At 42.3% G+C, this 13,751-nt stretch overlaps 2 protein-coding genes across 2 annotated transcripts; both read left to right on the top strand.

Annotated features, from left to right (window-relative positions):
* Positions 1 to 783: 783 nt before the first annotated feature.
* On the top strand, positions 784 to 3,525 carry LOC307025240 (tripartite motif-containing protein 16-like). The gene has a single exon (XM_079659877.1). It carries the CDS (start codon positions 1,152 to 1,154, stop codon positions 2,808 to 2,810), a length of 1,659 nt encoding a protein of 552 aa, XP_079516003.1. The 5' UTR covers positions 784 to 1,151; the 3' UTR covers positions 2,811 to 3,525.
* A 2,660-nt stretch (positions 3,526 to 6,185) lies between these two features.
* LOC307025239 (tripartite motif-containing protein 16-like) lies at positions 6,186 to 12,508 on the top strand. The gene has a single exon (XM_079659876.1). It carries the CDS (start codon positions 10,130 to 10,132, stop codon positions 11,786 to 11,788), a length of 1,659 nt encoding a protein of 552 aa, XP_079516002.1. The 5' UTR covers positions 6,186 to 10,129; the 3' UTR covers positions 11,789 to 12,508.
* Positions 12,509 to 13,751: the final 1,243 nt, after the last annotated feature.

Raw genomic sequence — 13,751 nt, 5'->3', positions numbered from 1 at the left:
ACAATGCCTGACGTGTTTTGGACGTTATCTCATCTTTGTTTACATTAGCATGCATCGCTAACACTCAGAGCTAACCTGTACTGGAGAGCACATGTGTTTAAAAAGCAGGAAATAAAAAAAGAACTCACCTTGTGATAAACCCGCAAGAGAAAAAGCATTTGAGCTCCATCCTGTTTCAGAAATAATCTTTGATGTGGTTTAGAACAGAATGGCGTTTTATCACAGCAGAATGTAACTTTATCTCCAGTAGAATTCTGATCAGGCATTAGCTCCGCCTCCTCTTCTTTTTTTTTCAAGCTAAGGACCCAAGATCCGCGTTTCTCTGACAGGGCTTCAAAAGAGGGGTATGAGCAGTATGAGGCATGGCTACAATGGGTGATCTGTTTGGTATTTTGAAAAAAAACTTCACAGACATGTTTTGTATAGGTATGGCCCTACAGTATATTTGCATGATAGGTCCACTTTAAAGAACATTGGTTGGCATTTTCTTTGATGTAAATAAATAAAACTTGTGTTCACTTTCACCCTGACTGTTATTGGTTGTTGTGTGCTACTGTCTCCATTTCTCCTACACTTTATTTGGGATGTAACAATAGATAATTCAAAATATAAATCAATTATTAAATACACTTTGACAGATATTTATAGGATAAGATATATATATACGATTCTGAAAAGGGCCATTATGCATAAGGAGTATTTTAACTTTGGGTACTTTAAGTATATTTTGATACCAATGCTTTTGTACTTTTACTTGTAACAGAGTATTTTTACCCCGTAGTATTTCTACTTTTACTTTGGTAGAATATCTGAGTACTTCTTACACCACTGCCACCATGAGTGTGGAGCTGTGTGCTACGAAAGCCTGAATTTAAAACAAATATTTTACAGCTGAAGACTGTTTTCAAATGTAGAGCAGGTTGTAAGCGTTCTTCTTCCTGCTGTCAGACACAGCCAGCTCCACTCTGTGTTTCCTGGCTCCTCCCCTTCAGATCCACACTGAGGAGGAGGGGTGTAACCAACATGTGGTTAAAGTACAAGAGCTGATAGGCCACACTCACTGCACACACACATCCTGTTCAGATCACAGCTCTCATAGTTTCAGCTCTCAGGAAGTGAAACTCAGACACTCCCTGCTACTGAGAGGAGAGATGGCGCAGAAAGGAGTTCAGCTGGACCGGGAAACCTTCTCTTGTTCCATCTGTCTGGATCTACTGAAGGATCCGGTGACTATTCCCTGTGGACACAGCTACTGCATGGACTGTATTAAACAGCACTGGGATGGAGAGCTAATCCACAGCTGCCCTCAGTGCAGGCAGAGCTTCACACCGAGGCCTGTCCTGCTGAAGAACACCATGTTAGCAGCTTTAGTGGAGGAGCTGAAGAAGACTGGACTCCAAGCTGCTCCTGCTGATCTCTGCTATGCTGGAGCTGGAGATGTGTCCTGTGACGTCTGCACTGGGAGGAAACTGAGAGCCTGTAAGTCCTGTCTTATGTGTCTCGTATCTTACTGTGAGAAACACCTCCAGCCTCATTATGACGTAGCTCAATTAAAGAAACACAAGCTGGTGGAGCCCTCCAAGAAGCTCCAGGAGAACATCTGCTCTCGTCACGACGAGGTGATGAAGCTGTTCTGCCGCACTGATCAGCAGAGTATCTGTTATATCTGCACTGTGGACGAACACAAAGGACACGACACGGTGTCTGCTGCAGCAGAGAGGACTGAGAGGCAGAGAGAGCTGGAGGGGAGTCGACTAAACATCCAGCAGAGAATCCAGGACGGAGAGAAGGAGGTGAAGCTGCTTCAGCAGGAGGTGGAGGCCGTCAATGGCTCTGCTGATAAAGCAGTGGAGGACAGTGAGAAGATGTTCACTGAGCTGATCCGTCTCATGGAGAAAAGAAGCTCTGATGTGAAGCAGCAGGTCAGATCCCAGCAGGAGAGAGAAGTGAGTGGAGTCAGAGAGCTCCAGGAGAAGCTGGAGCAGGAGATCTCTGAGCTGAAGAGGAGAGACGCTGAGCTGAAGCTGCTGTCTCACACAGAGGACCACAACCACTTTCTGCTCAGCTACCCCTCCTCACTGCCAGCCCTCAGTGAAGCTACACACTCCTCCAGCATCAACATCCGTCCTCTGAGATACTTTGAGGACGTGACGGAGGCCCTGTCAGCAGTCAGAGACAAACTACAGGACGTCCTGAGAGAGGGATGGACAAACGTCTCATCGACTGAAGTGGATGTTTTACTGTCAGCAGCAGAGCCCACCACCAGAGCTGGGTTCTTAACATATTCACAGGAAGTCACTCTGGATCCAAACACAGCAGAGACACGGCTGGTATTATCTGAGGGGAGCAGAAAGGCAACACTCATGAGACAACCACAGTCTTATTCCAGTCACCCAGACAGATTCACTAATTGGTCTCAGGTCCTGAGTAGAGAGAGTCTGACTGGACGTTGTTACTGGGAGGTGGAGCGGAGAGGGGGAGGAGTTTTTGTAGCAGTCGCATACAAGAATATCAGCAGAGCAGGGGGTGAAAGTAGATTTGGATTCAATGACAAATCTTGGTCCTTAGATTGTAACCAAAACAGTTATTCATTTCGTTACAACAGTATCTACACTCCCGTCTCAGGTCCTCCGTCCTCCAGAGTAGGAGTGTACCTGGATCACAGAGCAGGTGTTCTGTCCTTCTACAGCATCGTCTCTGAAACCATGACTCTCCTCCACAGAGTGCAGACCACGTTCACTCAGCCGCTACATGCTGGAGTTAGGGTTTTTGATTATGGAGCCACTGCTGAGTTTAGTAAACTGAAATAGCCTGAAGTCACTTGAGGAACTCTTCTACTTCTTAAACTCACCGTGTGTCCATCAGAGCTGATGGCTCATGACTGCACAGAGATCAGCTGTCAATCAAACATGATGGGAGGTGCTTTAACATCTTCTCACGAGTTGTTCTGTGTCGTGTTCAATGATCATATAATCATTTAAAACATATATTCTTATACTCTGATTGCCTTTTACTCTGTTCAATTGTATTTGTAGTCTTGTATGTGTTTAACAGAGACGTATGTTCATGATTTACACGTCAGGAGGGCAAAGGAAGTGAAAGGTGGATTTGCAAAGGGTTAATGACGAGGAGGGGGTTTGATGGTTTAATGGTGGGGGGTAGGACCAGTTTCTTTTCATGATTATAATAAAGTGTGGATGTGAGCTGTGTTCGGGGTGCAGAGCTTCTCTCTCCTCTGACGGTGAAGTGGCTCTGTTCCTGCATTAGAGATGGATTTCACTCGTTTATTGACTTTCTTTATGACTTTATTAAATATAACAAAAGGCAAACTTTGTCCATGAATCATTGATCAGTTTCTCTTCAGGGTTTCCTCCACATTCTGTAGATGTTGGAGTTCCTTTAGGCGGCGCTCCTTCCTTTGTCTGCTTAGCCAACAGGTTGAGTGCCACATTTACATGTCTGTATCTTTTTGTAATTTTGGGGTTTTTCTTGTTAATAAAAGAACTAAGAGAACAAAAGTGAAAATGTCTGTGTTTTGCTTTTTTTTTTATTATAAATATATAAATAATTTTTCTGAAACAAGATATTTTCATGTTTTTATATATATTTTATTTATTTGTAGGATTAAGAAAAATCAGATGAATTCAGATTTGATGTGATTTCATTATTTTTAGCTGATGTAGCTCTTTTCGTAAAGCCTGCTCATGTTTCATCAGGTTGGTGTAGATTTCTCTTCATCTGCATGTGTTTGGGCACATTGCTGTTAATATGTTTCATCGTTTTTGAAGCTGCAGCACGTTACTCCTATAGGGCCTTTCTCACTTCTCTAATTTCCCCTCCTCGACTCCTCGGTCCTCCGGTAGTGACCCGGAAATGGATTTCAGCCATGTTGAAGGACATCTCATTTCTCTAAATGCACGTCGAGGACCGAGGATGTGATGCTGTGAAAGTCATTTTGAGGTAATAACATAAAAGAATATGTTAAACAATGTCTATATTTACTGAACAGTGCCTTATCACACACAATACCTGAACCCTGTGCGGATATAATAAATATATCGCAGACCCAGATTGTTTATGCCTTCATTTTTTATCTATTGTACTTTTTATTGAGTGGTATCATTGTCAAGTGCTGCCTCTTTTGTATTTGTGGTGAAGTGGGCGTGTCCTCTGTATTCCCAACTCACGCTGTAATTGAGCTGTGTTTTGATGTCTGAATGAAGTTTCTGCATTGTAAAACGGAGAGAAGGTGAAAACTTTCAATTCCTATGACAAGTTTCAACACATGTACGTGTCTGCTTTGCTTTAATATTTTCCTCTGACAACTCCAAGTGCTACATTTTTAACACTGTATTCCCGCTTCTTTAGTTCCGGGTTGAGATGTTGTTCCAGGTTTTGTCCTTAAAAAGCAACATATTGACAGATTATCATCCTTGAACGTTGAAGCCCAACTGTTAAGATTTGAATGATATCAGTACAGGTGGCTTTAGCTCATGGATGGTTATAAACCTGATACAGGGTATATGCAGGAATCCTGAAGTCAAATTTAATACCTTTTAAGATCTTTTTTAAGACCCTTTCCAAACATTTTAAGACCTCATCGCAACTTTGAGTTCTAACCGGTTACAATGGCAACACACTTTACCTCACATTTACTATATTGATTGTAAGATAGCAAAACTAAACAGAGTGCAGACAGACTACTGAAGCCTCCTTTCCACATGAACTTCAACCTCTCTGTGAAGGTCAGGTTTAATGCAGTATGCTGCTTTGTTGCTTCTGTACTCTGTGCTCTTTCATTCCAGTCAAACTCCTCAGAAACCAGTATTTGACCAATAAACAAAACAATTGACAAAACTTTGAACTATGAAATATATTAAACTTTGGTGAGCTTCAGCGGGGTAATGCCATAGGAGCTCCCTCACAAATACCCAGGGGTTAAATTGGGCTGGGGCTGTCCGGGGCATAGGACGATGCTCTGACGTCATCACCCTCACACATTTGTCATATGTTTTCAAAAAACGATATATATGTTAAGACTTTTCTCGTTCTTAATATAGACTATATTTAGGGTCGATATGTGTTGACTTTACTTTAAAATAGCAGATCTCTGTGACCGGATATAGTTTGGCTTAGTGAACATGTGTCTCTTCCTTGGAGGAGCAGCATCACCCGGAGTCCGCAGATCCTCCGAGGCTCCTCCGTGCAGAGAGCCTGCACTGCATCGGTGTGTGTCAGCGACGTACAGTCAGGGGAGGCACGGATTGGCCATCGGGAGAGTCGGGACTTAAACGCCGCGGCTTTCTGGCTAGCACTTAGCATGTGGGACCGGACAGCTTTGATCCCCATCGACAGACTCTCTCCCCTCCCCTCCTCCCCACAGAGCGGAGCAAGGCAACGAAACTTAAAATAAGAAGCAGCATTTTACGGCGCGCTATGCATGGGGCCGCCTTGAGGGGGTTTCCGACATGTCGTTTCAGTAAATTAAAGGGTGTTTCATGTTGTCGTTGCTGTGGACCTTCTTAATACCTTGGAAAATGCCGTTTAATACTTTTTAATAGCCTTAATTTTCGATAAATTGATTTATCAACTTTTAATACTTTTTAAGATCCCGCGGACACCCTGCTGAAGGTCAGTGGTTCAATTCCCTCTCATATCTTATGGAACTAATGAGGCTGTGGTAATTGTGCTTTAAGAAACTGAAATTATAAACAGAAATAAGGTAAGGTTAGAAAGAAATCGATGCTTAGCCTTAAGTCCTGGCTCCAGATGTGCTGGTAGACGTAGGTTTTTCTGGAACAAAGCAAAATAGTTTGCTCCCGGGGAACTACTTCCGGTCCGGACGTCTGATGTCTGTTTTGAAAAAAAAATGTTTTATCTGGTTTCATAATTTCATAATGCCCTGAGATGTAATTAATTTAATAATCAATAACTTATCAATACTGATTTTTTTCAATTGAGTGATGAATCAGAATTCTTACAAATCTCAGATCTATGAAAACAAACCCTATAGGTTTTCAGTGAAACTCAGAAATCTGAAGAATCTTTTTTTTTTTTTTCAGATTTTCTTTTTTTTTTTAAAGAAAATCTGAGAAATCTGACTTTTTCTTAAAATATATTTTATTTATTTTCATGAAAACCTTCAGGATTTGTTTTCATAAATCTGAGATTTAAATAAGAATTCTGATTTATTACTCAAAACAAAAAATCAGTATTGGGAATGATCAAATCTTTCTTCAGCCAGCGATACCTGTCACAGGGCTTGGTGTGTTTATTAGGTTGGGGCTCGATGTCCACATAATCACTGACTGGGCGGCCATTGGGTTAAGATAAGAGATAAGATCATACTTTATTGATCTCAATTTGGGACATGGTTGTGTTGCAGCAGCATAAAAGACATGGCATTGTACAATACAAATGAAAAAACTAGAAATAAACAAGAAAGTAGAAAATATACATGTTGAATTTACAAATTACAAATAACAAAAGCAAAATATAAAGCAAGTTATTATATATAGTATGTGAGGGATGGATTGTTGTTGGTTGTCTTTGTACACAGGCATCTTCATCTGCCTCTTCTTCACTCATAGCAGTGTCACTGTCCTCTGATTCCATCTCAAAAGCACTTTCTCCTTTTTGGATGGCATCACATCCTGCACACTGAATCCAGGACCTCTCTTTGCTGGTGGCATTCTGAAATGGAAAAAGTCATTAATAAATATGTATCAATAATACATAATATGCTTATTATATTGTAATAGATTACCTGAAGGAATAGATAGGGTGGTGGAACAAGTGTTCATTCTGTCTGGCTTAGCCTATTATCACACTAAAAGGAATGCATGCACCCACACATGCAGGTAAACCAGTTCAACAAGTCACACAGTGCTGTCTGGCTAATGCTAACAGGCTATCATACTAAAAGGGATACATCCAAGTGTCCCAAAACATTTCAGAAAGAACTGTTTCTGCCAGAACCAGAGAAGAGTTAAATGTATTTTTGGAACTAATTAACTGATAAGATAGAAGTAGAGTTTAAAATATAGCTATACTTCACATACTGCTATCAGAAATAATGTATTCATGTGTTGAATTCTGGTGTTAATTCAAAATGTTAACAGAGGACACATTTAGAATTTAGTTATAGTGAATTATCAAAGACATTATATTTTTCTATTAGTGTTTTATTTCCATATAAGAAGGTAGCCAGGGCCGGTCATTAAAGGAGGTGATCCAGGAAGCCTTCGCTCTCTCAGACCTGCTGCTGACTCCAGAGCCTCTGTGTGGTCTCTGATAGATTTGGTCATTATTCTGTCTTCTTGTTTTTAGTATATTTTTCGTTGACGTTTTGATGTTTTAAAACTATGACGAAATATGTTCATCAACGACCTTTTTTTCCATGACGAAAACGAGACTATGACGAGACGGCACCGAAGGCAGTAAACAATAACTGTAACTAAATCATCATGCAATATCGTTGACGAAAAGTGACGAGACGAAAATGTAGTTTACTAAATAAAAACTACGCCAAAATCTCTCTTTACTTTCGTTGACGAAAAATGAGGAGACGAAATATTATCAAAGATAACGTTACATCTCTGATAGTCAGTTTTTCTCCGAGCAGTTCCATTTCCGGTGCTGCGGCTGGGCAGCAGCTGTGTGTCTGTGCTGCGCGCGGCGGTACATTTGAATTACACCGGGCAGCGGCACACTATGAACAGTCAGGAAGACTTGGGTCTAACGAACCTTATTTAACAGAAAATAAAATGGCAACAACAGGGCTGGGGAGCAGTGGTCGCGTTAACCGAATACCCCCCCTCGTCAGCGCGAGTGAGTGATAAATTGTGCACTCGACGGGTAATAATGGATTATGACGGAAAGGTTACAAACCTGTCCGTCAAAATGACTGACAACGAAAACGTCTAAAGCCACCACTGCTTGGGAGAAAGAAACAATGTGATATTTGAGCCCATGTTCACTACAATGAGGCGGAGGAAAAAAGCGAATGCATTGTTTTATCACAAGGGAAGCAATGTGGCCATAACACAGCTGGTAAAAACACCACAACCTGACCAGATACTCTCTGCAAAGCTGCATTCTTAATCAACCTGTGTTTTTCATCAAATAAGGACAAGATATCATCTTATTGTGAAATACATTTGACTAAAATGACAAATTATTGGTTTTGGCTAGACTAGTTTGACTGAAATGTTCTATATAATCTGATGACTAAAAAAGACTCAACAATTTTCATTGACAAAAAGTAGACTAAAATAATTCGTTTTCTTTGACTAAAATATGACTAAAATGCTCAGACTTTTAGTCGACTAAATCTTGACTAAAATATTTACTTTTTTAGTCGACTAAAATAAGACTAAAATGCTCAGACTTTTAGTCGACTAAAGCTTGACTAAATAAAAACAGGATGAAGGTGACTAAATATGACTAAAACTAAAAAGGACATTTAACACAGGACTAAGACTAAAACTAAATTAAAAAATAGCTGACGAAATTAACACTAGTTTGGGGTACCCTCTACCTCTCCTCACGTAGGTAAACTCTGATAGACCCCGTCCACACCGAGACGATATCAGTGGAACCCGCTAACGTTTCTATCGTATTGACGGTTCGTCCACACGAGGCCGACACGGAAACGCCCACACGGAGCCCGAATCCGATAACATGTGATAACGGCTCCCAAGGTGGGTAGATCTGCGGAGGCATCGCTCTGGGGGGCCAAACGGCTCCGTGTGTACGCCCCATACGATCATTTCCTGATAACGATGACGCCATAGCCCCGCCTCTCCCCACCTCTCCTGCTCACCCCCGCGTCACCCGCGTCATTGCTGATGTGTTTCGCCAACAACAACAACAATGGCGTCCACAGGGTTGCTTTCGTGCTCCAGTCGCTACTGACCATGCTACAGATGTTAGTGCAAAACCTACAGCTCCTCTACCACAACCATCAGCAACAAGTGGACATGGAGAACTACATGAACTACATGTTGCTAAATCCACCGCGGAGAATAAACAGAAGGGCAACCATGGCAACCATGCTCGGGGGGTCTTATTCGCTGCTTTTGGTGTATTTTGTGGCGGAAGTACAGCGCCACTTACAGGCCCGGCATATGTACTACAGCGTCTCCAGCGGGTCGAGCGGTCTCGTGTGAAGGGACACGTTTCTTGAGCCGATTCCGTTTGGACGGAAGACTTTTTTGATATCGACTAAGGTTCGTTTTCGTTTGCGTTCCCGTGTAAATGGGGCCTCACAGAACAGATAGTGAGTTTTGTTCTATTCATTTATTTAATTTGGCCCAATCTTCTTTGTCTCCTCACGTAAAGAACATGTGTAGGCATTTTCTTTGGTGTAAATAAATAAACTTGTGTTCACTTTCACCCTGACTGTTATTGGTTGTTGTGTGCTACTGTCTCCATTTCCCCTGCACTTTATTTGGGATGTAACAATAGATTAGTAGATCATTCAAAAATATAAATCAATTATTGAATACACTTTGACAGATATTTATAGGATAAGATATCCAGCAGCAGGACATCAAGTTATTCAAATGATCTCTACATTGACTAACTGTGATAAAACACATCAATAATCATTATAGTAACCCAGTAACTCAATATATATATACGATTCTGAAAAGGGCCATTATGCATAAGGAGTACTTTAACTTTTGGTACTTTAAGTATATTTTGATACCAATGCTTTTGTACTTTTACTTGTAACAGAGTATTTTTACCCCGTAGTATTTCTACTTTTACTTTGGTAGAATATCTGAGTACTTCTTACACCACTGCCACCATGAGTGTGGAGCTGTGTGCTACGAAAGCCTGAATTTAAAACAAATACTTTACAGCTGACGACTGTTTTCAAATGTAGAGCAGGTTGTAAGCGTTCTTCTTCCTGCTGTCAGACACAGCCAGCTCCACTCTGTGTTTCCTGGCTCCTCCCCTTTAGATCCACACTGAGGAGGAGGGGTGTAACCAACATGTGGGTAAAGTACAAGAGCTGATAGGCCACACTCACTGCACACACACATCCTGTTCAGATCACAGCTCTCATAGTTTCAGCTTTCAGGAAGTGAAACTCATACACTCCCTGCTACTGAGAGGAGAGATGGCGCAGAAAGGAGTTCAGCTGGAGAGGGAAATCTTATCTTGTTCCATCTGTCTGGATCTACTGAAGGATCCGGTGACTATTCCCTGTGGACACAGCTACTGCAAGGAATGTATCAAACAGCACTGGGATGGAGAGCTAATCCACAGCTGCCCTCAGTGCAGGCAGAGCTTCACTCCGAGGCCTGTCCTGCTGAAGAACACCATGTTAGCAGCTTTAGTGGAGGAGCTGAAGAAGACTGGACTCCAAGCTGCTCCTGCTGATCTCTGCTATGCTGGAGCTGGAGATGTGTCCTGTGATGTCTGCACTGGGAGGAAGCTGAGAGCCTGTAAGTCCTGCCTCGTGTGTCTCGTATCTTACTGTGAGAAACACCTCCAGCCTCATTATGACGTAGCTCAATTAAAGAAACACAAGCTGGTGGAGCCCTCCAAGAAGCTCCAGGAGAACATCTGCTCTCGTCACGACGAGGTGATGAAGCTGTTCTGCCGCACTGATCAGCGGAGTATCTGTTATATCTGCTCTGTGGACGAACACAAAGACCACGACACGGTGTCAGCTGCAGCAGAGAGGACTGAGAGGCAGAGAGAGCTGGAGGGGAGTCGACTAAACATCCAGCAGAGAATCCAGGACGGAGAGAAGGAGGTGAAGCTGCTTCAGCAGGAGGTGGAGGCCGTCAATGGCTCTGCTGATAAAGCAGTGGAGGACAGTGAGAAGATGTTCACTGAGCTGATCCGTCTCATGGAGAAAAGAAGCTCTGATGTGAAGCAGCAGCTCAGATCCCAGCAGGAGAGAGAAGTGAGTCGAGTCAGAGAGCTCCAGGAGAAGCTGGAGCAGGAGATCTCTGAGCTGAAGAGGAGAGACGCTGAGCTGAAGCTGCTGTCTCACACAGAGGACCACAACCACTTTCTGCTCAGCTACCCCTCCTCACTGCCAGCCCTCAGTGAAGCTACACACTCCTCCAGCATCAACATCCGTCCTCTGAGATACTTTGAGGACGTGACGGAGGCCCTGTCAGCAGTCAGAGACAAACTACAGGACGTCCTGAGAGAGGGATGGACAAATGTCTCATCGACTGAAGTGGATGTTTTACTGTCAGCAGCAGAGCCCACCACCAGAGCTGGGTTCTTAACATATTCACAGGAAGTCACTCTGGATCCAAACACAGCAGACACACAGCTGGTATTATCTGAGGGGAGCAGAAAAGCAACATTCATGACACAACCACAGTCTTATTCCAGTCACCCAGACAGATTCACTGATTATTATCAGGTCCTGAGTAGAGAGAGTCTGACTGGACGTTGTTACTGGGAGGTGGAGTGGAGAGGGGGAGGAGTTTGTGTAGCAGTCGCATACAAGAATATCAGCAGAGCAGGGAATGGAAGTGGATTTGGACAAAATGACAAATCTTGGTCCTTAGATTGTTACCAAAACAGTTATTTATTTTGTTACAACAGTATCAACACTCCCGTCTCCGGTCCTCCGTCCTCCAGAGTAGGAGTGTACCTGGATCACAGAGCAGGTGTTCTGTCCTTCTACAGCGTCGTCTCTGAAACCATGACTCTCCTCCACAGAGTGCAGACCACGTTCACTCAGCCGCTACATGCTGGAGTTTGGGTTGTTGATTATGGAGCCACAGCTGAGTTTAGTAAACTGAAATAGCCTGAAGTCACTTGAGGAACTCTTCTACTTCTTAAACTCACCGTGTGTCCATCAGAGCTGATGGCTCATGTCTTCACTGCACAGAGATCAGCTGTCAATCAAACATGATGGGAGGTGCTTTAACATCTTCTCACGAGTTGTTCTGTGTCGTGTTCAATGATCATATAATCATTTAAAACATATATTCTTATACTCTGATTGCCTTTTACTCTGTTCAATTGTATTTGTAGTCTTGTCTGTGTTTAACAGAGACGTATGTTCATGATTTACACGTCAGGAGGGCAAAGGAAGTGAAAGGTGGATTTGCAAAGGGTTAATGACGAGGAGGGGGTTTGATGGTTTAATGGTGGGGGGTAGGACCAGTTTCTTTTCATGAATATAATATAGTGTGGATGTGAGCTGTGTTCGGGGTGCAGAGCTTCTCTCTCCTCTGACGGTGAAGTGGCTCTGTTCCTGCATTAGAGATGGATTTCACTCGTTTATTGACTTTCTTTATGACTTTATTAAATATAACAAAAGGCAAACTTTGTCCATGAATCATTGATCAGTTTCTCTTCAGGGTTTCCTCCACATTCTGTAGATGTTGGAGTTCCTTTAGGCGGCGCTCCTTCCTGTGTCTGCTTAGCCAACAGGTTGAGTGCCACATTTACATGTCTGTATCTTTTTGTATGTTTGGGGTTTTTCTTGTTAATAAAAGAACTAAGAGAACAAAAGTGAAAATCTCTCTGTTTTGCTTTTTTTTTAATTATAAATATATAAATTATTTTTCTGAAACAAGATATTTTCATGTTTTTATATATATTTTATTTATTTGTAGGATTAAGAAAAATCAGATGAATTCAGATTTGATGTGTTTTTTAGCTGATGTAGCTCTTTTGGTAAAGCCTGCTCATGTTTCATCAGGTTGGTGTAGATTTCTCTTCATCTGCATGTGTTTGGGCACATTGCTGTTAATATGTTTCATTGTTTTTGAAGCTGCAGCACGTTACTCCCAAAGCGGTATAAAGAGTACTAAAGACGCAAGTGAGGGACGCAAGGGTTGAATTTACAGAAGTGAGGTGCAGCCATGGATGTATAATAAGAACTGGATGCCTGATTCACTTGAGGGGCGTGGGGAGGGGCTCCTTATGTTCATCTAAAGTAACAGACAAAGAATCATCAATTTTGAAACAGGGCTGAAACAGAGGGGATTATGGGTAATGCTGCAATGATCTGTTTGGTGTTTGGAGCCAAACACTTCAGAGACATGTTCTGTATATATCTGAGACCTGTAATATATTGATGAAAAACAGTATAATAGGGGACCTTTAACACTTCTGGTTGAAAGAAGGCCGCACTCCCTCACAGCCACAGACACACTTTACTATGTTTCTGACAGCAGAAGAAACCAACTCCACTATTTGTGGTTCTTTAATTGCACTTGCATCTATCTCCTTTGTTACGCTGCCCCCTGGTGGAGAGCCTTAGACACTGAGCAGTCAGACTTATATTTACTGCAATAAATGTACAAGCTGCTCTAACGAAAGCCATCAGAAAAACCTCGCTATGAATCATCAACAATTGCATATTGGTATCAGCAGCTGAAAAACGTGTTATTTTGTTCTTATTGTAGTCGATATTTAAACACAGGAATGAATGTGTACCTGACGTAGTGTACATTTCTCTACAGCCTGCAATGATTTTTTCAGCTTTGCCGTTGTTGTGTCAAATTATGCACCCCCGTCATGAAATGCACCCCTTGTCACGGGAACGCGCATTTCTAAATGACACGTTTACACCTTAAAACGATGTTTAAAACGAAAAGTAAACGTTCAGGGTTTTTATTAATGGTCATTTTCAGACTGTGAGTTGTTTAGTGGTACCTCATATACAGTGGCGGTTCTACGGGGTGGCACGGGGTGGCAGCTGCCACCTCAGAAAAATGCCTTGCCACCCCAGCTGCCACCCCAGTTGGCAGCTTTGT

This window comes from Notothenia rossii, assembly GCF_949606895.1.
Source record: "Notothenia rossii genome assembly, chromosome: 11".
NCBI classification, from domain to species: Eukaryota; Metazoa; Chordata; class Actinopteri; order Perciformes; family Nototheniidae; genus Notothenia; species Notothenia rossii.
This window is presented reverse-complemented; position numbering and strand designations above follow the sequence as displayed.

Coding starts and splice junctions, on each gene's coding strand:
- LOC307025240 (XM_079659877.1), top strand. CDS start 1,152: ATGGCGCAGAAAGGAGTTCAGCTGGACCGGGAAACCTTCTCTTGTTCC.
- LOC307025239 (XM_079659876.1), top strand. CDS start 10,130: ATGGCGCAGAAAGGAGTTCAGCTGGAGAGGGAAATCTTATCTTGTTCC.